At 41.5% G+C, this 26,713-nt stretch overlaps 1 protein-coding gene and 1 pseudogene across 1 annotated transcript; one reads left to right on the forward strand and one right to left on the reverse strand.

Moving 5' to 3' along the window:
- Window positions 1–8,335: 8,335 nt before the first annotated feature.
- Window positions 8,336–9,519, forward strand: LOC118663319 (annotated as a pseudogene).
- A 7,971-nt stretch (window positions 9,520–17,490) lies between these two features.
- Window positions 17,491–26,482, reverse strand: LOC118664774 (interferon-induced very large GTPase 1-like). Its single transcript, XM_036325261.1, has one exon. It carries the CDS (start codon window positions 26,469–26,471, stop codon window positions 19,188–19,190), a length of 7,284 nt encoding a protein of 2,427 aa, XP_036181154.1. The 5' UTR covers window positions 26,472–26,482; the 3' UTR covers window positions 17,491–19,187.
- Window positions 26,483–26,713: the final 231 nt, after the last annotated feature.

Here is a 26,713-nt window from a genome sequence, read left to right on the forward strand (position 1 = left end):
TATAATCAACAGTTCATTCTGTTCATCAGATTATTTATTCACTTGATTCTTAGATTCACTTGTTGATAGATGCATATTTGTTGTTCATAATTTGTATCTTTACCTTTTTCTTCCTCTTCCTCTTCTTAAAGGATACCTTTCAGCATTTCATATAATCCTGGTTTGGTGGTGATGAACTCCTTTAGCTTTTCCTTATCTGTGAAGCTCTTTATCTGACCTTCAATTCTGAATGATAGCTTTGCTGGATAAAGTAATCTTGGTTGTAGGTTCTTGGTATTCATCACTTTGAATATTTCTTGCCACTCCCTTCTGGCCTGCAAAGTTTCTGTTGAGAAATCAGCTGACAGTCGTATGGGTATTCCCTTGTAGGTAACTGAGTTTCTTTCTCTTGCTGTTTTTAAGATTCTCTCTTTATCTTTTGCTCTTGGCATTTTAATTATGATGTGTCTTGGTGTGGTCCTCTTTGGATTCCTTTTGTTTGGGGTTCTCCGCGCTTCTTGGACCTGTAAGTCCATTTCTTTCACCAGGTGGGGGAAGTTTTCTGTCATTATTTCTTCAAATAGGTTTTCAATATCTTGCTCTCTCTCATCTTCTGGCACCACTATAATTCTGATGTTGGTACGCTTGAAGTTGTCCCAGAGGCTCCTTACACTATCTTCGTATTTTTGGATTCTTTTTTCATTTTGCTTTTCCGGTTGGGTGTTTTTTGCTTCCTCGCATTTCAAATCATTGACTTGATTCTTGCGCTCCTCTGGTCTGCTGTTGGGAGTCTGTATAATATTCGTTATTTCAGTCCATGTATGCTTAATTTCTAGTTGGTTCCCCAATATAACATCGAGGGTCTCATTAGTTTTCTTGTAGATCTCATTAAGTTTATCGGCGGCTTCTAAACAGTTCTTGAGAGACCTTAAAAGTGTGGTTCTGAACTCTATATCTTCCATTGACAATTTTGTCCTGTTTCTTTGTCTCCGCATTTTGTTATGCTTCCTTGGTGCACCCCCTAGTGGTCTTTGTGTGCAGTCTTATAGTTAAACCTTGATTGTTGTAGCTAATACCAGGGAGGGTTTGACCTCCAGGCCAAGTGGCTATGAGAATCAGCTGTGTCTGCAGTGAGAGAACTTCTGTCCTCTAGGGAGGTGCTAATCTAGCCTTTGCCTGAGGCTATCCGGCAAATGCCTCTGTGCAGGGCTTGGGCGGGGCGGGTCGCACAGGATCAACAGGGTGGGCCGGAGAGAGCAGTTATGGCGGCTCTCAGTCCTGTCCCCAGGGGCTCTGCCTCTCTGAGTCCCAGCACCCGCTGCAAAGCTCAGAGAGAAAGCTGCACTCGCTCTGACCGAAGCCAGACAGTCCCGCTTCTCCCGTTTGAGTCTGGGTCCCTAAAGACTCACCCGTATCTGGAGCTCAGAGCCTGTGACTCCCTCCCGATTGAAAACGCCAACTGCGCCCTCCGCCGCCAGCCCGCTCCGCGCACTCCGCACCTCAGTATTTGACTTCAGCACTGCGCCTCCTCTGAGTGTCCGTATGCGTTTCTCTTTCCTCCTAGTTGTAGGACTTCCACTCAGCCAGCGTTCCTGTGGTTCTGGTTGATGTCCATTCCGTTTTTTAGTTTCACTTTTGAAGTAGTTGTTCAAGGCAGCAAACTCCGGCGTTAACCTATGCCGCCATCTTGGTTCTTTTCAGAATTTCATTATCTTTTCTATGTCAATTTCTTTACATTTTGCATAGTTAATAGATACTACAGAATGTTTTTTTGTCTGTGTTCAAAGAACAATTTTAAAACTTGCTTTACTGCATGTTGTTCAAGGCTTGTTTTGGCTGATTGCTAATATTTTTGTGTCAGATTGACCTCATCTGAAACTTCACCTTACTAAAAAAAAAAAAAAAAAAAAAAGATGTCAGAAAAGCAAAGTCTCATACATTTAACATTGTTTATTTTACTACTATAATAGCAGGGCCATCTTCTTTCATAGGGGTTGGAGCCAGAAAATGCACCTGAAGTGAGTTTGAAAGATGGTTAAATTCTTACAAATTTACTGTGAATGTTATGTATGTGGCTGAATTTGACTGTGAAACTGATAATTCTGCAAATAACTTTCCATGTAGAATGAAATCTTTTTAGTGGATTAGTTTTAACCAGTGATCATTTAACCCTTCACAGATAGGTTACTCAACACTAACCATAGTAATTGTTTAGAACTTAGACCAACAGAAGATTTTTGTGAGGTTGTATCATTATACTTTAGTATAATGTTAGTGTTGTTGTGCAAGGAGATAAGAATCAGATTGACTTTTAGTGAGGTTTATTGCTACTTTCAAATTCTTTACAGATGATTCGCCTCCTTATGCTTGCATCTGGGCGGACTGCATATACCTCCTGACCCTTGGTACCCAGTGGCACTGAGTGTCCTGCTGAGGCCCCAGGAAAGGCATTCAGATGGATCTGACTATTCTGGGTGAGTCAGCACCTGGAGTGACCGTGATGAGAGTTTAGGTTGAGCCTCTGAGGAGGTGTTGGTATTGACTGTAGTTATGGGAGAGGTGAGGAAAGTGGTCCCAAGCAATGTCTGAGAGGCATTTGAAGAAGATCCTAGCCTGTAGCAAAATGCTGTACATAGAATTTCATAGCTTCTGCTGGGAGAAAGGAGTGATGTGTGAACCATGTGTGATGTTTTGATAAAAAAACCCCCAATATCTTTTTGTTCTTAAATCCTAGTTCTTGGCACAGAACTTTAAAAATTCTTGGAATTTCCAGTGATAGGGATAAAGGAGCATTTTTGTTATTCATAAAAAGTCCATTTCAAATATACCTGAGATTGTGCTAATGAGGTGACTCTTGGAGGATGAGGGCTGGTTACCAGAGGAACTAGCCATGTGATTAGAGTGATTAGAGGGTTGGAGCTGTCAGCACGCCCCTACACCTACTTTCAATGGAGAGGTTGGAGATTCACTTAATAACCAATGACCAATGATTTACCAGTAACCAATCATGCTTCCACAAAAGCCCTAAGCAGCAGATTTGGAGAGTTTCTGGGTTGATGAACACATTGGGGTGCTGGGTAGTTCAGCATGCTCTGAGCGGGCATGAAAGCTCTGAAGTCCTTCCTACATACCTTGCCCTATACAGCTCTTCCATTTGGCTGTTCTTGAGTTGTATCCTTTGTATAAACTAGTAAGAGTTTTGATTTTAAAAAAATCAAAACTCTTTAAGTTTTAAGAGTAAGCAAAGCACTTTCCTGCTGTCTTAACAAATTATCAAACTTGAGGAGAGGATCATGAGAACCTCAAATATATAACTGGTTGGTTAGAAGTGCAGGTGACAACGTGGGATGGGCAGTTGGCTTTTGCAGCAGAGGATTAAGCCCTGACCTGCAGAGTAGGGCTACCTCCAGGGAGTTAGTGTCAGAATTGAATTGTGGACATTAAGCTGATGTTGCAGAGAACTGAGAATTGCTTGGAGTGGAAAACACACGTGTTTGCTGTCAGAGGTGTTGTAAGTAGAGAAAGAAACTCTTTCCTTTAGCCTGAGTGACTACATCTTATTCTGCTGAAGCCTCCATGGAGCAATGTCCTGGGAGCCAGTACAGGCAGCTCAGCAAGTGTTTACTCAGGGAAGCAGTTGTCAGGTGGACCCGAAGGCAACTTTTGGTTCTATCCTTAGAATCATGAAGGTCTAGAAGTAGAGGGTTTGGCTTATACTTGATACTTTTTTTAACCCTCTGGTCAAGGTCTTGAAACCTTTATGGAAAGTATATTCTGGAAAGGACTAGACAGAGAGAGAGCTGCCTCTGGTATCAGATGGAATTGTGATCATATTACACTCAGTTAAAATAAATTTTCTTTAATTAGAATCATGACTAGGACATTGAAGATAACAATAAATCAAACATATCCCAAACGGAAACAAGAAACCTTGTAAGCGGTTAAATTTAATAAAAGAAGTTACTGATCTATATGCAAATGAAGTTGAGATAGACCACAACTGTAGAGGGACATGGAATTGGATAGATGTCAGCATAACCCTCTATGGTGATGCTTCCCTCTAGAAATGATGAGTAGCTATTTCCATCTTGGCTTGCGTTCTTCATGTGGTGTTCTTTCCCCTCCCATTTTCATTTCCTAGTATTATCAGTGAGGTGACCTGCCTGCTACTGAGATTATATGGTCTTTCAAGGTCAGAGAAGGACTGACTCATGTGTCCCATTTCTTCTCCCTCTCCTTCACCTCTAACCTAGTGCTATGTTCTAATTTGTTTTTGTAAACATTTCACTACAGGTTAGTAAAAAAGATAAATTTGATTTCTTTTTTGTTTGTTTGTGTGTCCCTTGATGATTTCACTTTTACTTACAATTGTTTATTCTCTCCTTTGGGAGGAAAAGGCAAAGAAACAAATTTTCTTTCCCCTCAATCAGTGGTTCTCAACCTTGGCTGCACATTAGAATCACCTGGGAATCTTTTGAAAATCCTGATTTCTGGGCCTCATCCTCGGGAAATTCTGTTTCTTTGTTATGGGGTGGGGCCACAACATTAGTAACAAAGAAACAGATTTTCTGGAGGATGAGGCCTAGAAGTCAGGATTTTAAAAAGATTGCCAGGTGATTCTAATGTGCAGCCAAGGTTGAGAACCACTGCCCTAGAGCCTCCAGAAGGAATATAGCCCTGAGAATAATTTGTGTTTAGCCCCATAAGACCCAGTACTGGACTCTACACTTCCAGAAATGTAATATCATAATCTGTTGTTTTAAACTACCAAGTCCGTGGTAAATTACCCCAGCAGCAACAGTGGGTTTCACATTGTACCTGTCAGAGTATATTGCACATAATAGATGCTCTTTGAATGTGTATTAAGTGAATGGTCAAGCTTCCAAAATGTCTGATTCTTAATTATGATGAAGGGATTTTAGAAATAAATAAGGATGTTTCTGTGAGGATTCCAGACCAATATGATATGCTGTGACTGAAAGGGCGAGGACTAGGCCCTCCATCTTACCCTAGATCCTTCATTTTTGAGCAGCAGCCATGTGCTCGGCAAGGCTTCTTCCCAGAAGCCCAAGCCTCTGCTAGCCACGCCTAGGATTTCTTTAAACTAACCAATGACAATCAAGGGACGTGCGCACCATATATATGACCACATCCTGTGTAACGAGACACCAACTTGTGCCTGGCCAATCGGCAGGGCCCACAGTCCGCTCTCCTCCCCTTACTCCACCCCCCTATAAAACTCCTTTTCCACCGGGCTAGCCCTCTCTCTGTCACTTGGCTTGCCATTGCGTCGTGAGTGTGGTCGGGGAGCCGAACTAGTTCGAATAAAGACTCTTTGCTTTTGCATTGGACTCGGCTGGCTCCCTGTTGGTCTATTGGGGATCTTGAAATCTGGGCATAACAGTGACCAGGCAGTCTTCTTCCAGTTTCTCTCCCTCTAATCCTCAAACCTGATAACTTTCAGGCTAAGGGACTGGAGGGAAGTGGAAAGAGCACAGTCTTTGTATTCATCAGACTGCACCAAAGTTGGGGATGAGGATGTGGATGAAGATAGCATGGTTAGGGGTTTTCCTTAGTCCATGAGACACATTTATTTGTCAAAAGAAGATTAAAATTCTTTACAAAGGAAATGTGTACTGTTGAACCTCAGAGGTAAGGCAGGAGAGAGTGGGTGGGAAGAGATCAACCAATGAACTTGAGTGCATATATGCATAACCTGAGGACACAGACAATGGAGTGGTGAGGGCCTGGGGCAGGGGAGCAGGTTGGAAGAGGAAAAAAGGAGGAACCATGTAATACTTTCAACAATAAAGATTTAAAAAAAAATAAAGGAAAGGTCTAAAGAAATAAGGACAGCCTGGTTGATGTGGCTCAGTGGTTGAGCATTGACCCAAGAACCAGGAGTTCATGGTTAGATTCCCAGTCAGGGCACATGCCCAGGTTATCAGCTCGATCGGCAGTTGGGAGTGTGCAGAGGCAGCCTATCAATGATTCTCTTGGGTCAATGATGTTTCTATCTCTCCTTCTCCCTTCCTCTCTGTGAAGTCAATAAAAACATATTTAAAAAATAAGGTTGGGCTAATAATTAATTTTTGTTATCCAAAATGGATTTGGCTATGTTTCAAGGTGAGGACTCAGTCACAGAAATATAGTGAATCAAGGTCAGGTAGAGGAGGTCTGGGGTTTAACTTTTCAAAGATGCCCTGAGTGTTGGTGTGCTATGGGTGCTCAATTGAAACACATTGGTCCCTGGCCGGTGTTTCTAAGTGGTTAGAGCATCAGGTTGTGCACTGAAGGGTCATGGGTTCGATTTTTGATGAAAGCTGTGTACTTGGGTTGCAGATTTGATCCCAGGCCTTGGTTGGGGGTGAGTGCAGAAGGCAACTAATTGATGTGTCTTTAAAACATTGTTGTCTCTCTCTCTCTCTCTCTCTCTCTCTCTCTCTCTCTCTCTCTCTCTCTCTCTTCTTACTTCCCCTCCCTCATTCCCTTCCATTCTCTCTGAAAAAAATCAATGGGAAAAATAACCTGGGGTGAGGATTAACAACAACAAAAGAAACCCAGTGGGCTGCCATAGGCCTACCCTAGCAGAGTGAGTTGACTCAACCATCAAGTAGTGTGGATTGCTGGGCCAATTTTCAGAATGGAGGATGTGGCAGTAAACTTAGGGGTTGTGCAGCTAACTAGTCAATTCAGCAGTGATATCCTGCAGAATGTTTAGCAATTAGGTGTATGAAGGAGAATGCTAGAGACCAGCAGGTGGCAGCCACCACAACAGGAAAAGCCTTTCTCAAGGAAAGGCCTTCTGAGTGATTAAGCATTATTTTTTCCAATAGAAACTATTGGAAACTTTTCTAAAAGTATGTTTAAATTGTCAGATTGAATTAAGTTTAAACTGGATTGAGACTTTAATTTTTTTCTCCTGCTGACCATGAATAGGGGGTGGGGTGGGGGAAGGATATTAAATTCTAGCTAGACTGAAATAAGTAGAGTAAAACTTTTCTCTGTATCATCTGATTTTTACTGTGCCCTTCTGCAAGGTCATTCAGATGTCTTCTTGGGTGAGCTTTTCAGAAGAGGAAAGAAAGGACCAGAGAAGTCGATATTAATTTACCTTTTTTCTCTTCCTCTCTCTTTTTTTCCATCCCTGTTTCCTTGTCTGTCTTTGAGTGTGGAAAGTTGAGAGGGAACTTAAACTTGTATCCATAGCCTATTTGTTTCTATGTGATTCTCCCTTCTCTCCTTTCACGAGAATGCTCTCATAACAGGAAGGTTTACAATAAATGCCCCCATTCAGCAACCCTTTACTGAAGATTCAGTACATATGAGGCCCTATGATAAATACAGGGCATATGAAGAAGGAAAGACTGGCCTTCACCTCCACACAGGGTGCAGGGGAGATAGGCATTTAAATAAATGGTTGTTATAAAATAACCATTTGAAAAAATAGCAGAGACTTACTTTTATACTGATTCTTCTGAAGCCTATGTCTGTGAAGCCATCCCTGACCCCCAATCAGTTATGTTCTCTTCATCTTTGGCTAACAGTCTACCTTGCATTTCCATTCCACTTACCATATTTTATTTTGTCCTGTATTCATTTTTCCTACCAGCCTGTGTACATCTTGGGAACAAGATCTATGTCTAATTCACTTTGTAAAGCTCTGGGTCCTGGAAAAATTCTAGAAATGTTGAGTGTGAAACAGTGTCAATCTCAGCCTGTGCAAAGATGTTCATTGCAATGTAATTTATAATAGTGAACATGTAGGAACCTGGTTGCCACCTGGTAGAGATCCGTTTAAGTACAAATAAATGTATATTATTCAGGCATTAAAATTATTAAAATAGAACAATATTGTTTATCTCAAAAGACGGCCTTAGGAAATTATGAGCAGAATGGAGATTATAGGACAGTCTGTATACTATACATTATTATATGTGCACTATTGCACATATTTAAGTATTTGTCCATATGCCTGGAAGTATTGTCATTAAACTGTTCACAGAAGTTTATCTGAGGTATGGGATTTTGTGTTTTTAATTTCCTTTTGTATGTTTTTCCACATTAAAAATTTTATCAATGAGTAAATCTTATTAAAAGCCATGGGCACACCATGCAGTGTGCAGGTAATGTACACTTGAAACCTGTATCCCAGTAAATTCAATAAAAAATAAAACAACAACAACAAAGATTTGAAAAATTCCATCAAAATCTGATTGCAGAGACTTTCCTGCAGATGGCCTATAGCAAGCATGTCAAACTCACTGCCCACGGGCCGCATGCCTCGTTTATTTGGCCGGTGTTAGCCTTTAAGTTTGACATGCTTGGCCTAGAGGTAGTTTAGGCAGTGCTCACTGATGGGCAGGTCTGCAGGTGGCAACAGCAAGGCCCATATTGGAACCCTGTTTTGCAACCAGTGTGACATTGTCAGTGTTTGGACTCCTCAGGGCAGGATTCATCAAATTGAATACACAATGGAAGCTGTCAATCAGGGTGTAGCCACAGTTGGTCTGAAATTAAAAAAAAACACAAAAAAAACCCCATGCAGTGTTGGTCACACTGAAGAAAGCACACTCAAAACTTGCAGTTTACCAGAAAAAATTTCTCCATGTTGATATATTTGTATCTCAATTGTGGGACTTCCTGCTGGTGCTAGCCAGCCATGGGCAAACTACGACCCGCGGGCCGGATGCGGCCCGTTTGAAATGAATAGAACTAAAAAAAAAAGACCATACCCTTTTATGTAATGATGTTTACTTTGAATTTATATTAGTTCACACAAACACTCCATCCATGCTTTTGTTCCGGCCCTCTGGTCCAGTTTAAGAACCCATCGTGGCCCTCGAGTCAAAAAGTTTGCCCACCCCTGTGACTGTTATGTAATTTAATGTGCCAGGTTTGTTTGGATTCCAGATTAGTATTTGACAGACCTCTTCCTCTGTCTTCTCTTGTATCTATAATTGGAAGCAAGACCCAGATACCAACACAAAGATATGGCCAAAGACTGTATGGTGTTGGGCTGCTTTTTCCTGGTTATGATGATATGAGCCCTCATATTTTTCAAACCTGTCTCTCTGTTAACTGTTTTTGACTGTAGAGGTGTGTCCATTGGAGCTCATTCTCAATTAGCTCATACCCACTTGGACAGATATATATTTGAGTTTATGGAATGCAATTTGAATGAACTGGTTAAGCATAATCTGCATGCTTTAAGAGAGACACTTCCTTCAGAACTGGACCTAACTATGAAGAATGTTTCCATTGTAATTGTTGGTAAAGGCTTGGAGTTTATGATTTAAATGATGATGATGATGTGTCTCCATTCCTGGAAGACATTGAAGAAAGGCCACAGAGAAAGGCACAGCCTGCTCAACCTGGTGATGAACCTGCAGAAAAGGCTGATAAACCAATGGAACCTCCATTCTATGTGTGTATTATCAAATGTGTAAGAACACAGGAATATGTATAATGACAGTAATCTATACTTTGATGCAGTGGTGAAATGGTATGTTTTAGGAATCAGTCCAGATGTGAGTTCTTTCTAAGCACCTTCACTGCAACCATATAATGGGGTGAATTTTTTTCTGAGAGGGTCTATATAATCATTATCTAGAAAATATATGTAATAATGTTTTTATATGAAGAACATAGTGTCTTTGTGGTTTTAAAGACAATGGTAAAATAAATTGTTTCATCTGCTGGAAAAAAATATAGATGGCCTTTTCCTATTATGCATAGGACAATCTCCCACAAAAAAGTATTATCTAGCCTCAAGTGTCAACAGTGAATGAAAACATCTATGAGAATTGTCCTCATAAGGTTCTTTACTACCATCACTTGGTTAGAGAAGGGCCTACGAGTTCCATGTAGCTCCAGAGGAAATTCAGATGATTGAAGTAGGGCCTCAGAAATAAGATGGAAGGCCATAGATGGATAGCTATAGTTCGAATGGAAGGCAGGGGAAGAGCAAGGAAAATTTATGGTTGACAGGGTCTGTGATGATATTACGAAGATCAGTATTTGGTTGTGAGGCTACCATTCTGTATTTGTAAAATCTACATTAAGATTTCCAGTTTCATTGTGACTCTAGAGACCAGAATAACTACGTGCTGAGGCAAGAAAGGCCATTTGCAAGGCCTAGGCTTTCTTATTTTACCCCACCCTTCTTATCCTCACCCTGAAGGCCATGCAGAACATTTTCGTTCTGCTCATCAGCTTTACCTATCTTTTTTCACCCTCCAGTTTTTTTCTAATTATTGCTTACTACTGAGTGACCCATCTGACAGCCATGTCTCATGCTCCTATTCACTGCTCTCAACTGGGTGTGGACCACTGCTTACTTTCCTGCCTGCTGGTCACTTCTGGAAGGCCTACATTCTCTCACCTCTCAAAAAAATGCTTCTCTTTTCCAACAGGTGTAGGAATCTTATGCAGCCCTTCTTTCCTTTTTTCACCTTCTTTTTGAAAAATGTTTTTATTGATTTTGGAGAGAGATGGAGAGAGTGAGGGGGGGAAGAGAGAGAGGGGGAGAGAGAGAGAGAGAGAGAGAGAGAGAGAGAGAGAGAGACATTGATTGGTTGCCTCCTGCACCCACTTTGACCTGGGATCAAACCTGAAACCTGGGTATATGTCCTGACCTAGAATCAAACAGTAGACCTTTTGGTGCACAGGGCAACGCTCAACCAACTGAGCCATATAGGCCAGGACAGGACACACTGTTTCTTACAGTCCCATTTCTTACAATCCCATTGTTCAAATCCGTTTAGATGATAGCAGTCTTTGTCAAGGCCATGTTCTATTAACCATAGTTACAACTCCCTGTGGGTAGTGGACTCCTGGTTGCCCACCTGCTTCTCTTGTTAGGGTAATTGCATCCTCCTGGTTTCTAGTGGTTAAGTGCTTGCATATGATTTCTGTTACTTTTGAGCTCCATCATCTCCATAAGTGTTAGTGAGCAAGAGCCACCAATGGACATTCCTAATGCCTCAGTGAATGTTGTTTCCTTTGGGTGTGGGTCTTCTGGCCTTACACCATTTAACCGTTTCAGCATGCCCATCACACTATCACCTTTTATTTTTTCTTTTATTCCAAAAAACTCATGTATTTATATTTTGCTCAGTGTGGGATTTTGATTTCACTAAGCTGCTATGATCCTCCCTGCTTTTAGTGAGTTTCCTTAGTGAACGTTTCCAATCCTCTGAGGTTCTAGACCAGTGATGGCGAACCTATGACACGTGTGTCAGAGGTGACACGTGAACTCATTTTTTGGTGGATTTTTCTTTGTTAAATGGCATATAATATATAAAATAAATATCAAAAATATAAATCTTTGTTTTACTATGGTTGCAAATATCAAAAAATTTCTATATGTGACATGGCACCAAAGTTAGGGGTTTTCAAAATGCTGACACGCCAAGCTCAAAAGGTTCGCCATCACTGTGCTAGATGATGCATTAAATCTCATATCCTAAGAATGTGTCCCCAAGACAATGAATTCGTGCATATCCAGTCTTATGTTCCAGCTTCCTTTCCCCTCAGCTCCCGGAGAAGGGATAAGGTGTCTTTCTGGGAGGGTCAGGCAGCCAGAGTCCCTATCCCTACCAGCTCTGAGTTGCAGAGGATAAATTGCAGGAGAGTGTTGCAGAGAGGCTGGGACTTAGTCTTCCTCCCATTCCTACTTCTTGGGGTGGAAATCCTACCACAGCAATGGCAGGATGGAAACACTGGGACCTCATTGTCCTTGTCTTGGCTCCCTTATAGGGCAGAGGTTCCATGCTCAGAAAGGCAAGCCAAGAAGCCTAGAGGCTACTGCTCTCCCCCAGTGCCTTTAGCACTGGCCCAGAGATATGTTCCAGGAAAAAAGGAAGTTTATAATAATAGAGAGCCCTGAAGATCTACCCCAAAGGAACTGACTTTATCTGAAACAGTGTGGGGGAGTTCAAGCCTAAGGGTGCTATTGAAAATAATGTAGATTTTGGTGGTGAGCATTAAGTCTCACAGGGATGGGGAACCTTTTTCTGCCAATGGCCTTATGGATATTTATAACATCATTGTTGGGCCATCTAAAACTATCAACTTAAAAATTAGCCTATTATATTTAGTCAAACATTTCATTAACTCACCCCAAATGCCTTGGGAGGACCAGACCAAATGATTTCTCAGGCCTTATACAGCTCATGGTTCTCTCAAGTTCGACATTCCCCACCCCTGATTTAAGAGAAGATCAATCTACATAATAAAAGGCCCATAGCCATAAAGCTGGAATGCTGGAATGACCAAACAACGGGTCACCAGGAGGTGCATGGAGCATCTCTTGGTCCCTCCCCGCAGTCCACTAGCTGTTCACAGCGGCAGGGCAGGGCTTGTGTCCTGCGTGGCGAGGTGGGGCTCATGGCTCCTTGCGCAGCGAGCTACTCACGCATGGTAGGTCTGGGCCTTCTGCAATTTCCCACACTGAGCCTCTAGTAACTCCATAAGAGCCAAACAATGAATTGAAACAGTGGATTTACTTTTACCTTAGATGAGGAAGGCTGTCAGAAGAGCAGGCTTTGGGTAAAGATATGTTTAGAATCCAGTTTTGAGCATGTCAAGCTTGAAGATTTAAGACATCCAAGTGGAGGTGTTAAGTAGGAATGTGTTTGATTGTTGGACAGAGGTGTGGGTGAGACATGTATTAGGGGTCAATGCCATGGGGACTGAAGACACATTAAGAGAGAGAGTCTAGAAATAGAAGAAAGTCCAAAGATTGGGCCTTTGGAGGATGATAGCATTGAGAGTTCTAATAGAAGAGGAAGAATCCATGGGTGGAGGAGGAAAAGCAAGAGTGCAATATTCTCAATTCCAAGTGAAGAAAGTGTGTCAGGGAGGAGAGAGTGGTAAATGATACTGTTAGCGAAACTGGATACAAAATGGGTCCAGGCTGCCCGTTACTACATGAGCCCTTGAAGTATGCTAGCATTGAGAGGGAGTTCTAATAGAAGAGGAAGGACCAGTAAAGCAGAGTGATAGAGGAAGTAAAGCAAGAATTTACTACTCTCAGATCCAAGTGAAGAAAGAGTTTCAGGGAGTAGAGAGTGATAAAATGATGCTGGTAGGGCAAGCAAGATGACCGAGAAGAAAAAATTGGATTTAGTAAAGTAGAGGCCATTGGTAACTTCTATTTAGTTAACATCAGCTGCATTATCTATTTGAAATATCAGAACCAGCTTTGATTCTTTTTTTTTTCTTTTCAACTATCTTCACTTCCACCTCCAATATCTAGTAAACCTGTCCTGCCAATTGTATTCCATAACCATTACTCATCACCTGCACTGGGTAAATACCATTCTAGATACTTGTATATAGAGATGAACAAGACTTGGACCCTCTTCTTCAAGAACTTACAGTTGAGAATGTGGCACAGGCATAACTACCTTTCAATATAGTAGCAATGGTAATGTTAACAATTATTAGAATTTCTTCTATTAATAAGACTTTTTCTGCTGCTGTTGCTGCTACTCCTAGCACTCTCTAACATATTAGAACACATACTTTATGCCAGGCATATATATATGATTATCTCAAGTAATCGCTACACTTTTATCAGGTGACATCATCTTATAGAGAAAAAATGAAGGAGAGAGAGATTAAGTAATCCATCTGAGGTCATACAGAAGGTAAATGGTGGAAGCTCTATGCAAAACCAAGTAGTCTAACTTTCAAATTTGTGTTCTTCACCACAACTGCAAGCTGGCTTGCTCTAACTTACAAAACTTGGCTTATATCTACTAACTTATTCCCTCACTTTAAATTGCCTTTGCCTTCTTGCTTCCTCTTTTTATTTTTTTAACTTTTTTTATTGATTAAGGTATTACATATGTGTCCTTATCACCCCATTGCCCCCTTCACCCCCCCCCCCCGCCCCCCACTCATGCCCTCATCCCCCTGTTGTCTGTATCCATTGGCCAGCTTATATGCAAGCATACAAGTCCTTTGGTTGATGTCTCCCCCTTACCTCCACCCTCCCCTACCTTCCCTCTGAGGTTTGACGGTCTGATCAATGCTTCTCTGGCTGCTTCCTCTTTTTAATGTTTACTGGAATAACTTTCCTAATAAATCCCTTGTGAATCTAACTCTTAGACCTGCTTCTGAGGAAGCTAGGACATATTCTTCCATACTGCTAAAGAATTGTGATAGTGACATCTCTACATCTTTGATTGATTAATTAGTGTTTGAAATAGCTGTGACTACTGATGAAGAACCAAGGGCCTCAATATCTTGAGATGCATTTTGAGCTATAAGTTAAAATCACATTTATTTTGTTCTTAACTGTGATTTGCCAAAAAGTCCTTGTTGAATATTCCTGCCAGTGAAGCCCAGATGAGACTATCTCAGCCTATCAATGTGGTTATAATGAAATGTTACTCAAAAGCAAAGGAATAAGGAAGTTGGGCGAGGAAGTATAACATAATAACTTAGAGTATACGTACTCAGTATATGGTACTAAATGCTTCTATATAGCAATTCATTTATTTTCCCCAACAATAGCATGAGAAATGTACTATTTGAGAGATAGGGCACTTGAGTAGAGAGTGATTAAATTACATGCCCAAGGTTTCTCAGGCACTACTACTACTGCAAAGACAGCAGATTAGTAATTATCATGACAGTGTCAGTGATAGTATACAAGTTTTCCTTTAGTCCTTATCCACTTATATAGCACAGCACTACAGTAAATGGCTGAATTGGTTTCTGAGATCTTAGTGAAGGGCTAGAATGATTAAGGAGAATTACAATTTTGAGCGAATGGGAAAATGGTATGTTTCATATGTCTTTCCACATAGTCCAATGGAAGAGCATACCAAACTTAAGGGGGTCATCTTTAAACACACTGTGTTGTAGTCAGCTCAGGCTGCCATAACATAATACCATAGACTGGGAGTCTTAGACAATAGAAACTTATTTCTCATCGTTTTGGAGCATCTAAGATCAAGATGCTGGCTGATTCAGTTCCTGGTGAGGGCTTTCAACCTGGCTTGCAGATGGCTACCTTCTTGCTGTGAGCTTTCATGGTCTTCCCTCGGGTACTTGATCCCATCATGAGAACCCTGCCCTCCTGAACTCATCTCACTCTGATTATTGTGGGGACACAAACATTTAATCCATAACACACCCATTCCCTGGACTTTCTCATATTTTGGGGGGGGGGGAGAGATCTACTTCAAAACTTCTCAGTGCAGGCAGACCACTTGTAGTAAGGCTACCATTAACCCATTGCAACTGCTGCCTCTAATGAAGTCACACCAGAAGGAAGAAGGATTACTAAATTAGACCAGATTTTGCTGAATAGAAATAGTATAACAATGCTGGTTCCTGAAGAAGAATCTGAATGGATTCCCTTAATTTATGCTAGTTTCTGTTTTGTCTTATAACGAGAACAAAATATATATTTTTAAACCTTTCAAGCCTAGCTGGGGTTGCTCAGTGATTAAGCATCGACCCATGAGCCAAGAGTTTGCCTGTTGATTACTGGTCAGGAAACATGCCAGGGTTGTGGGCTGAATCCCCAGTAGGGGATGTGCCGGAGGCAGCTGATTAATGATGGTTCCCTCTCTCATCCATGTTTCTTTTCCTCTATCCCTCTCCCTTCCTCTCTCTAGAAAAGAAAACAATAACACACCATTCCATGTCTGGATTATATGAAGCTAAATTTCCCATTAAAGGGGAATGCTTTGAAGAGGCATTGTATAGGCCATCTTTGTAAATTAATCATGTTTATCATGGAAAAAAAAGAAGAGTTATTTGAAGATGAAGATAAAGGTGTTTTTGGAAAAAATTAAAACACTGCAGTGCAAGTTTTCATCTTCCTTTAAGAAACTTACATCTTTTAAATATATATATATATTATTGTTTTTTTACAGAGAGGAAGGGAGAGGGATAGAGAGTTAAAAACATCGATGAGAGAGAAACACACCAAGACAAGGCACATGCCCTTGACTGGAATCGAACGCGGGACCCCTCAGTCCCCAGGCCAATGCTCCATCCACTGAGCGTTGATCAGGGCAAGAAACTTACATCTTATTCGCAATGTTTGATTTTGTCTTAGAATCTATCACCCTTCTTGCCCATATCTAAAGGCCTTCTGATTCCTTCTTTTCCACTGCACTTGGGATATTTTGCTTAACGTGCTTTGGAAATCCCCCAAATCTCTGGATGTGGTAACCCCAATTCCTGTTGTGTCTCCTACTTTCAATGACTTTTTAGAGTCCCAATCCATTGACCTTGTCTCTACTGACCAGCAAGTCTGACCGCCTCTAATCCTGTGAGCTACACCTGGACCCAGTGCCTCCAACTCAGGTGATCCTGTGATTCTCCTTCCTGCTCACTCCATTCCTTCTACTACACTGGTTTTGAGGGCTTCTGCCTCAGTGACCCCCACCCAATGACATTGTAATCACCTTAATCTTGATCCCTCTTTGAAAGCAGAAAACCCAGTTCCTACCTACTCTTTCCTCTGTTTCCATTTATTTCATGTCAGTTTTTAAAAATAGATTTCATTGATTTTTTATAGAGAGGAAGCGAGAGGGATAGAGAGTTAGAAACATCAATGAGAGAGAAGCATTGATCAGCTGCCTCTTGCACACCCCTTACTGGTGATGTGCCCACAACCAAGGTACATGCCCTTGACTGGAATCGAACCTGGGACCCTTGAGTCCGCAGGCTGACGCTCTATCCACTGAGCCAAACTGGTTAGGGCTCATGTCAGTTTTTTTTTTAAAATAAATATCTTCAGTATAGCAGCACAGCCTCTGAATCTCGTGTGTGTGTGTGTGTGTGTGTGTGTGTGTGTGTGTGTGTGTGTAAAAGACATTTAGCTACAAATTGGAGGTGGCAGGAAGAGTGGGGTGGGAGCCAAGTGGTCACATTTTGGGCCACTTCTCTCTCTCTTTGCGCTCCTGGGCCTAGACTGTAACCTCCTCCTGGAGGTGCACCTTTGCTGGGACAATTTTGACTGCAGGTGAAGGAGCTGCCCACAGATTTAGTGTTCACCTTGAATAGGTGCTTCTAGTTCTTTTGTATTTCCTCAGGGTTCAGCTTGAGGACATTGACAATCTGCTGTGCATCCTGGAGGCAGTCTGGAGAGGTTAGAGGGGCTGCAGACTGGGTCAGGCATGTCCTGGGGCATCAGCTGCTGCCCAGCTGGCTGCTCACTTTTGCTTCAGGGCTTTTACAAAGGCCCTGCTCACCACCTTCTGCCCCCATCACAGTGGTCTGGGTCAGGTATGTGGCTGATCCTTACAGGGAAATCCTTGATGGCAGCACCACCTAGCATTTTTCTACCCAAAGACCAGGTGGTTCCACGCACAACAGAGGCAAGCTGGGAGTCTCCTTAGGTGTGTTGACCAGAGGTTTTGAGAGGTGATGGGTGGAAACCCAGGCATGAGTTGGAGACATATGGTGACCACTCTGCCTCAGAGGCACAGGCTCTGGCCTAAATCTCATTTAATAATCACACTGCTTAAATGTCTAAGGAATTTATCAAAGGTGATTTTTATTTATAGACAACAAATTTAGATTGAAAATCAAAGTTAATGTATAGCACATGATACCTCTTAAAGACCATTCTAGATTCACTAAACAAATAACAAAAGCATTCAGCAAATATTAATTGAACATTGCAGTTTTAGGGGGTGCTGTCATGTGAGAGCTATACTCCAGGCTATGCAAGGGGTTCTGTTTCTGTCACCATTTGAATATGATCATATGAGGAGGTCCTTCCAGCTCTTACTGAGACTATTTTCCAGAGAACTAAAGGGAAACTATACTGCTCTAGGACACTTGTTTCCTTTAAAATTATTCTGTTCAAGGATTTCTTTTGCAGACATGGGTCATTTGACCTCAAACTGAGAGTATGCTTGAAGCTCTTTGGGGATTCAAAGCAGAATCAGCACTGTCTCCCAGCTCTGAAGATGCAAGTTTTTGACTGCTGTTCATTGTCTGTTTCCACTGGCTATGGAGGACTAGAGAGTGTGCATGTAAAGGGAAGACTTGGATCCCCTTAATATCCAACATGAAGACATTTTTTTTGTATCAAGGTTACTTTAAGTCCTTAGCTTTGTGTACCTAGCGTAAGTCATTGCTGCAGAAGATGCAGGTTTGCAGATTGTTGATTTCTTTCCCCTCTCAGATTCTTGGTTACCATCAGAGTTTTTTATTTTTATTCTGATCATGATCCTATGACTCATACAGAATGAAATGTCACAAAGGTGCCTATTTTGGAGATAAGCATTTCCTTACATTTTAGTATATAAAAGAATATCTTATTGAAATAATCAGAATCTAAAAAATCTATATTCTTTGGTATTTTTTTCTTAAAGAAATAGTTTTTAAAATTATTAATGGCATAATGAAATCTGACTCTTATTGACAGCCATGATTAAAGTGGCCCTTTTTGGCTGCTCATAAACCTTGTTCCAAAAGCCAGTTCTTCTTAAGCTTTTACAAATTCCAGGCTTTGAATACCTAAGCTCTTAGGAACCTTTATGTTTTATTTAAGCGTGGCACAGGGAGCTGCCAAGATGCCAGAGAAGATGAAGGTAATACTTACATGTGAAAAATAATAATTCAATTTCTATATTTGCTTAATAATGTTTCCTGAATAGATACAGGCTCTGTCAAGTCTGTGCTATTATTTCCCAGAACAGAATATGTATAAATATCACTATGCTTGGGACTCATCTTTCCATCAATATTTTTCCATTCAAGGGTTAGTAACTTTTCTCAAGATTTCAGAGGCAATTTGTAGCATTCTGCTACAAATTAGTCATATAGTTAATATATAAAAATTTGTGACCATGTATAATGTTTTTGATTTTCCTCTGTGAAAACAACTTTGTCTGGGACTTTATAAAACATTTTAAAATAAAAAGCATCCTGAATAATAGCTTAAATTATGAAGTAGGAATTTTAAATAGATATTATTAGATTTTTATTGTAAGTTCATATTTTTTAGTAATTTTTTTCAGCTAGAAGAAATTGAGATAAAGAAAAAGAAAGTCCTTTTAACAGGGAATTTTAAATTCTTGAAATATTAAATGATTTCTATTTAGACATTTCATTTGAAAGATGTAAATAATGTAGTTTTTCATTGTGAGGAAGAGGCATTTTAGGATTGTTGAAATACTGTGACTATTATTCAGATTCTGGTACTCTTTTGTGGGCATTGAGTATTATTGCTTTTCCAAGTCATCAAGCACATTTTGCTTTGTGATATTGGTCCATGCATGAGGGATTTCACCTCTACCTGTAAATTTTCTCTGATATTTTTCTTCTAGCTCCTTTCTGAAGTGACAGACAAACCATTTCCAGTATGGCTGGGTGGATGTGTCTGGGGTGATGCTCCATGTGGCATATTTCCCTCCTGCCTGTCGATAGGTCTTATAGGGGAATGAAAGGGAGTCATCATTATTCAATATAAATTCTGCATCACTTGCTACCGAACTAGTACAGAAATCAAGGGAAAATTCTTCTGATTTGTAATATCGCATTCCATTGACAGCTTTGGAACGGTGGAAGGGAACACTGTGGTCTCCGTCATGGTTAGGGATTGTGTTTGTACAGATTGCTCCACAGAAGGGACACTGTTTCCAGCAGCCACAGAGATGCTCAGAGAGCATGTTCTGGATTTCAGGAACGATGTCTCCCACAGGCTTACTCAAACACTCCTGTTCTACTGTGAACATTGCGGGAACCAAAGCTTTATCCATGGCTTCTTTGAGAAACTCAATATCTTGTATCTCCTGGTGTTCAATGCTCACCAAGTCTTTTCGTGGAAAGTTCAAGTTACTCCCTAGGTGATCACAGAACAAATCCAACCACCCAGACACAGTGCTGCTTTTATCTTTGGCTATTGCTGTGGATTCATGAATAGCTGAGAAGATGGCATTCTTGGTGTCATCTATACTTATTTCTAAAAATGTCTTTATTTTGTTATTTTGTTCTGAACAATATTTTTTGATATGGTTTTGAATGTAATTCCTAAAAAATGATTCGGGATGATGAATGTATGCCCAGTAATCATCAAACTTTTCATTTTGTGCCAGGGAGAGAAGAATGTGTTTCTCCAGGTTAGCCCTGTTTCCATTGAATGCTAGGCAGGTAGCTCGCATGTCCCCAGCAATTTTAGGGGCCATTTTTTCCCAAATCGTGTCGGAGACAGCAGGAGTGAGTTTGTGCCATAGAAAATCAACAAATGTTTTGATTGAGCTTGCTCCTTGACAAGAGATCTTAAAACTCATGAAGAAATCATGTTTCTTGCTTTCCAAATAATTTACAGGATCATTTGCTCTTTTGAATGCCCTATGCATCTCCTTAAAATTCTCAGATGCTCTTTGGAATAAAGACAAAGATAAGTCAATTTTGTACTTACTTGTAAATGTGTATCTTTCTTCAGTGGGTGCAGATTTCACCCCCTCTTCTATTATTCTGAGGATTTCATGGAAATAACTTGGGTCGTAATCACATTGTTGCCTTTGGAGGTTTTGAATAGTTTCAGTGGATCTTGAAACAATGCAGTCAGTAGTTCTCTTTATGGACTCTTTATCATGTACTTCTAAGTTCCTTGTTTTTAAGCCAAACCTTTTGCTCATTTTGACATGTTTTTCATAATTGATTTCAAACTCCTTTCTAGACTTTTTCTTCAATATATTCACTATGTCTGTCTCCTTTTTAAAATAGTCCAAAAAGATGTTTTCAGAATCCACGTCAATGTTAGGCTCTGTGACTGGAGGGGCAGTTGAGGACACATCACAGACCCATTTTTTCCAAAGTTGATTGAATTTGACATGCAGCTCTTCCTCACTCAATTCTTTATCCTTTACAGTTAAAGCCAATTCTCGGCTTCTTTCCAATAATTCCTTGTCATAACCTGACTTTTTGTTATCCAGTATTTCTTGATTCTTTTTGTGACTAATATGTCCCTCGGCTTTATTTTTGCTCTCAAAAATAAGTGCCTCTTTAAGATTTCTTAGTTTATTTTCAAAACTTGCTTTCCACTGAATCATTATTTCACTCTCTGGGTCTTCATTAAAATATTTTTCCAGTTCTTGCTGGATGGCTTTATATTTTTCTGTAACTGGAGCCTCAAGTATGCTTGCTGTGAGTTTCTGGATTTTCCCATTCTTAATCTGGTTGATGAGCTGGTTCTGCAAGTCTAGCACGTGACTCCTCAGCTCCCAGGTCCAGGAATTATACATGGTTTCCAATTTGCTCATGGCCATGACCTCTCGGGTGTTCCTGAAACTGAAAATAAAGTTCTCATTCACTAGGGCTCTCCACAAATCTTGAACTCGCAATTTCACATCTGAGATCTTCATGATGCTTCCCCTAGACTCCTGTTTGGCAGCCATCAGAATTCTGCTTTTCAGATCCTGGACATTGTGGCTGTAGCGAGGATTGGGAGGGGCCATTGGGGGATTGCCATCCCAGAGGTGAGCAAAGTAGAAGACATCAGTATTGACATCAAATTTAATGATATCACCAAAGCGGGTTACATCTGAGCACTGTTCTTGCTCAGCTGCTGTTGCTGCCATTTCATCTAGTCTCTGCTCTAACCGCCTCCTTCCTTCCATAGTTTGGTCTTTAGCTGTGACTTCCCCCACATTCTGATGGACAAAGAGGCAACTTGGGGAGATTTTTACTTGTTTCATCCTCATAAATGCCTGAACAACTATTTGTAGGATATCTTGCATTTCTGATGGATTTTCCCCAAAAATATTGATCAGAGTCAAGTTTCCAAGTCCAGTGACAAAGGTTGACAGCTCATTGTCACGATTTTTGGATTTGTTGCTGAGTTCAGGGGCCCGAAGGCCTTCTGTGTCCACAACAAGCACAAAGTCAAAGCCCAGTTCCTCTGTGAAAGTCTCCTCGACCTTCAGGAGCTGCATGTAGGCCCCCCGGGTACACCTCCCAGCACTGACGGTGAACTGCAGCCCAAAAAGTGCATTCAGCAGGGTGGACTTCCCTGAGCTCTGTAGGCCAAGGATCGAGAGAACAAACAGCCGTTTGTTTCCAAGTTTCTCAGAGACCTTGTCAAAAAGAGCTGCCACCCACTTTAGAGGCACATATGAAGCATCCCCATCCATCAGCTCAATGGGAGCACCAGATATCATCAGATCTGCAGCGATCTGGGGAAGGGAGAGATAAAGGGTATTTTTTGTGGGGGAAACTTCTGCCAGAGCTTCATAGATCTGACCAACCTCTCTGAGAAGTTGCTCAATTCCCAATGTACAGTCACTAATCTCTGTGGAGATAGCTTCTATCTCTTTTTGCCAGCGTTGGAGGTCAGTGCTCTTGGGTGCCTTTTGCTTTTCTGTTTGTATCAGTGACCACAAAATGTTTTTCTTTCCATTTAGTTTTTCCAAGTGTCCTGCAGTCAGATTGTCCAAAAACACACTCAGCCATTGCAAAAAGTAGTGTGTGGGTGGAGTTTCTGAATGATTTTGGAGAATTTCAAAGACAGAATGCATCAAGTCATTGAGAGGAAAGGCTCTGGTCAACTGTTTATTCCGTATTCTTTGTTTTTCTGCCTCAATCTCACTCTTGTGTTGTTCAATGCTTCGATTCCCTTTTTCTCTTAGATGATAGAGTTCTTTGTCCTTTTTACACCAACGATGCCATAGGTGTCCCTGAAGAGGCAGTAAGTTTTCCTTCACCTGAGATATATTAAATTCTCTCAGTAGAGCTATCAGGACCTCTGCCTTTTTTTTGGCTTCCTTGCAGTCTCCCTGGTCTTCATCAATAAGGAATCCTTGCTTGCGAGCAATTGGGGCACATTCCTCTAAGCTGAGAGCAGTGTGCGGGAGCTCCAGCAAATGTCTGATTGCAGTAACAAGTTCATCTGTTAATTCTGCTTCATTTCTGTTCCTGAGACCAATAGTCACTGTTTGTTTAGACTTACTTGTCATTTTATTTTCTTTATTATCAAGTAAACATATCAAAGGTCTTGGTGACTGACTCAGATCACGAACAATTTTTCGGTTTTCTTCATTGTCGTCAGAATTTGACATGAGGACAACAATGAGAGAAGAGACCTCCTGCAGAAAGGTAAGTTGCTTCTTATGTTCCTTTGCATCTCCATGGAGATTGGTGAAGGTCAGGCAGTTGTCAAATCTGTCCTCATCTTCCTCCCCAGGATAGAACCAGCAGATTTCCACCACTCCCTCCATCAAGAGACAGTCTTTGGTGCTTCCTCTGCAATGTCGGTGGAAAAAGACATCATGTTTACGTTTACTGAGAAGACAGTTCATGATCTGAGATTTGGAAGCAGAGAAGCCATTTCCAACTCTTATAAAGGACACAATGGGGGTAGAGACATGACACATCTGCTTATTCTTGTAATTGACCTTCTCCTCTCTTGGTGATTTCCCTGCTTCCTGCCAGCTCCTTCTAATTTGACTGAGAGACCAGAGAGAGAATTCAATTTGAGAAGTGCAGGGATTAGGTATGAGAAGAGGGAGTGCAAACTGGCAAATGGAAAGTTTGGAGAAAATATACTGTCTGGCAAAATCATCTGCACAGTGAAGAATTGCCATCTGAATATCCATAGGGTGAATATGGGGCCTAGGGTTAATATCTGAAGGATTAATGGGAGTATCACTGTCTTCAAACAAGTCTTCATATGGATTAAAAGCCTCATTTTCCTTATTTGAGGCACTTGAATATACTTTATTCTGTGTGTTTTCTTCATTTTTGTAGATCAGGTATCTCAGCCCATAATCCAGCACTTGTAGCTTCTGAAGGAAATATAAGGGAAGCTCCCTTTCAGAGCTTGGCTGTGTGTTGTATACAGAAGTCTTGTTGATCAGATGGAAGTTAGCTCTGCTCATCCTTTTTGGGTAGTAATGTCCTAGGCCTAGACACTGAAGTAATTTTAAGAATGCTGTATGTTCTATGACTTCCCATTTGCTATTTCTATTATCATGTGGTTCATGGGATTGTTTCTTTTTGTGGAAAATACTTTGCAAGTTTTTAATTATCTCATCCATTTGCAATGAAGAGATGGTTAATTCATGATTACCATCAATGAGCAATCTCAAGTATTTCTCTAGGTTTTCCCAATCCTGATCTGCTCCAGGTTTGGAGAGGACATGGACAACTTCTTTTGACAAAGATTGGCCCAGGATATGCCTTATTAATGCCAAGCGTTGTGTTTTCTCGTCTGGAGAAACAGCTGTGACTCCAACAGAAGCTGTAAGACCTGTGTGCACCAGGAACGCCTGAGCTCTGTAGGTACAAATATTTTTGAGCTCCAGGTATTTATCTTTAGCAGTTTGCATTTCTTCCAGTAGGTAGTCTAATTCCTTACACCCCAGGAGATACTGAAACTTACTGTTTTCCGCATGATAACCTGCACCAGCTGCAATGAGAAGTAGCAAGAGCTGTGTGTCGGTCTGCTCTGTTTCTTGGAGGTAATTAAAAAAGCAACCAAGAGACGAGCTGACCTCGTAAGTGGCCTTTCTTTGAGCTTCTTCCACTGTTTCTGCAGACTCAGATTTGGCCATCACTTCCATGAGGTCATTGTGAGTTTTCTTTAAGATTTTAATTAATTCAGAAAATTTGGACATGTTGATGTGCTCTTCCTCTGACTCTGACTGGAAGATCCACTGCATGATGGAATGAGCCTGAGGGAAGTTACTCACTGTGTAGATGTGAGGATCCAAAAGGCTGCGCAACTGAGATATAATAAACTTAGTTGCATGGATGGAAGAATTTTTGCAAAAGTAAACAGTGTTTATCAGAAAATTCTTCAGACCCCAATCTGTGAGGCATATGTTAACCCAAGTGTAATAACTTTTTATTTTTTGACTCAATATTTGCATGAAATTTATCAGCTTTTGAAGCTGCTCTTCAGGGTCAGATACCTCCCAGGATTTCACATCCTGTTGGAAAACCCTAGCTTCCTTCCCAACACTCAATAAGTCTTCTCCATCCTGGATCTGGGCAGTGATGCCAGTCAGAGCAGTGTAGCTATCCTTCAGTAAGCTAGCCACCTGACATGGATTCTTAAAATCACTTATGTGGTTGGAGAGGATGATGTCCCAAACCGGCACCAGCTGAAGGCCCCGGTCAATGACACTCCAGGTTTGATTACTGGCAACTAGACCAGCTATCCATTGGAAAAAGCAATTTTCTTCTGGTGGCCCACCTGTCTGGGCCACAGATAATTGGACTTTGGTTTGGAGACTTTGGAAGGTTGTGCTTTGGGTGGCAGTTTCTGAATGAGAGTCAGACACATCCACACCTGCAGCCACTTTCACTTCAAAGCCACTATAGCTGCCCCTTACATAACCATTCAGGGCCTCTGCTGACTGCTCCTTTACTTCTGCCAGCTGCTCACTTCGGAAACCCTCTGATACGGCTTTCCACCAGTAGATTCCTCCCAGGTGCAGAGGGCCCTGGTTGGCATGAGAGCCAAACCTGTGGAAGAAAGCTTCAGTCCTCTGCCTTAGCATGGGGAGTCTGTCTGGGCCTGCAGGCTGACTCAGAAGGTCTTCAATGCATTTCAGTTCCTGGAGAGCAGCCTTGGAGAGCTGGAGCTGATCCATGGGAAAGTGGCAGGAGGCAAGTGGGACATAGCTGAACTTGGTAGAGCAGAAATAGGAGTGCTCAGAATGTGATTGTTGGGTTTCCTTGGATTCTGAATGTTTGCTGTGGTCCATACCAGCTTCCACAAGAAATCCCCAACCCCTGCTCTTGGCTGAGGCAATTACACTGAGGCCCAGCTTCTCTATCATCTGGGCGAACTTGGATTCTTCTTGAGAAGATGTAAATTCCCTGGTTTCCATCTGAATGCTCTGCAGAGGGCTAAAAAGTAAGAACTCCTTGGGGACATTGAGTAACTCCTCTCTCTTCTCAAGAAGGCTCCTGTGGGAGTTGGTTTTGTAAATTCCCTGCAGGGCCAGCCCTCCAGATGCCCATCTCACGAGATCTCTATCTGGGAGGTTTTGCCTGTGAGACAGTGTCCCCTCCATGAGGTTGAGTTGTCCCTGAATGTGTTCAATCAGTTCTCTTAAGGATTTTTCAGGGGGTGGCCCATATTCTTTGGGAATCTCCATTGCCTGCCTCAGCTCTGTCTTTTTTTTCCTCACTACTTCTTGTTGTTGCCTCCGTTCTGATAGCAAGTTTCTTGGCTCCTTCAGTGCCTGTTTTGCCTTTTTCTGTTTTTTCTTTATTATTTTCACCTGAGACTCCTGTAAGTTTGAAAGGCTATTTGGATTATGTAGCTTCTCCAGAGCCCTTTTCTCCCAGGGATGTCGTGCCTGGGATTTCAGCTTCTGCAGGTCTTCTTCGTCAATGTGCTGTAAGGCCTGTGCACAGGTCACACCCAGATGTTCCTGCAGTGTTGGCAACCAGTACTCAACTTCCAGTCCCTCTTCTCTCAGCATCTCTTGGAGATCCTTCCTCCTTTTGTCTCTGGCAAGGGGCTCATCAGAGGTTGAGTCTGCTGTGTCCATCTCTGTGGAAAGAAAAGACACTCAGCCCATGTCATGACCTTAGGAAGTGTCAGCCACCTTAAAAAAAAAAGGGTAAGAGTACTAAAAATGCAAGTCTATGTCCTGGCAGGTATGTTGAATGGTTACAGCATTAGCCTGCACACCAAAGGCTCATAGGTTTGATTCCTGAACAAGGGCTGTGCCTGGGTTCTGGGTTTGCTCCCTACTCCCAGTTGGTGTGTGTGTGTGTGTGTGTGTGTGTG

This window comes from Myotis myotis, unplaced genomic scaffold (assembly GCF_014108235.1).
Source record: "Myotis myotis isolate mMyoMyo1 unplaced genomic scaffold, mMyoMyo1.p scaffold_m19_p_10, whole genome shotgun sequence".
NCBI classification, from domain to species: domain Eukaryota; kingdom Metazoa; phylum Chordata; class Mammalia; order Chiroptera; family Vespertilionidae; genus Myotis; species Myotis myotis.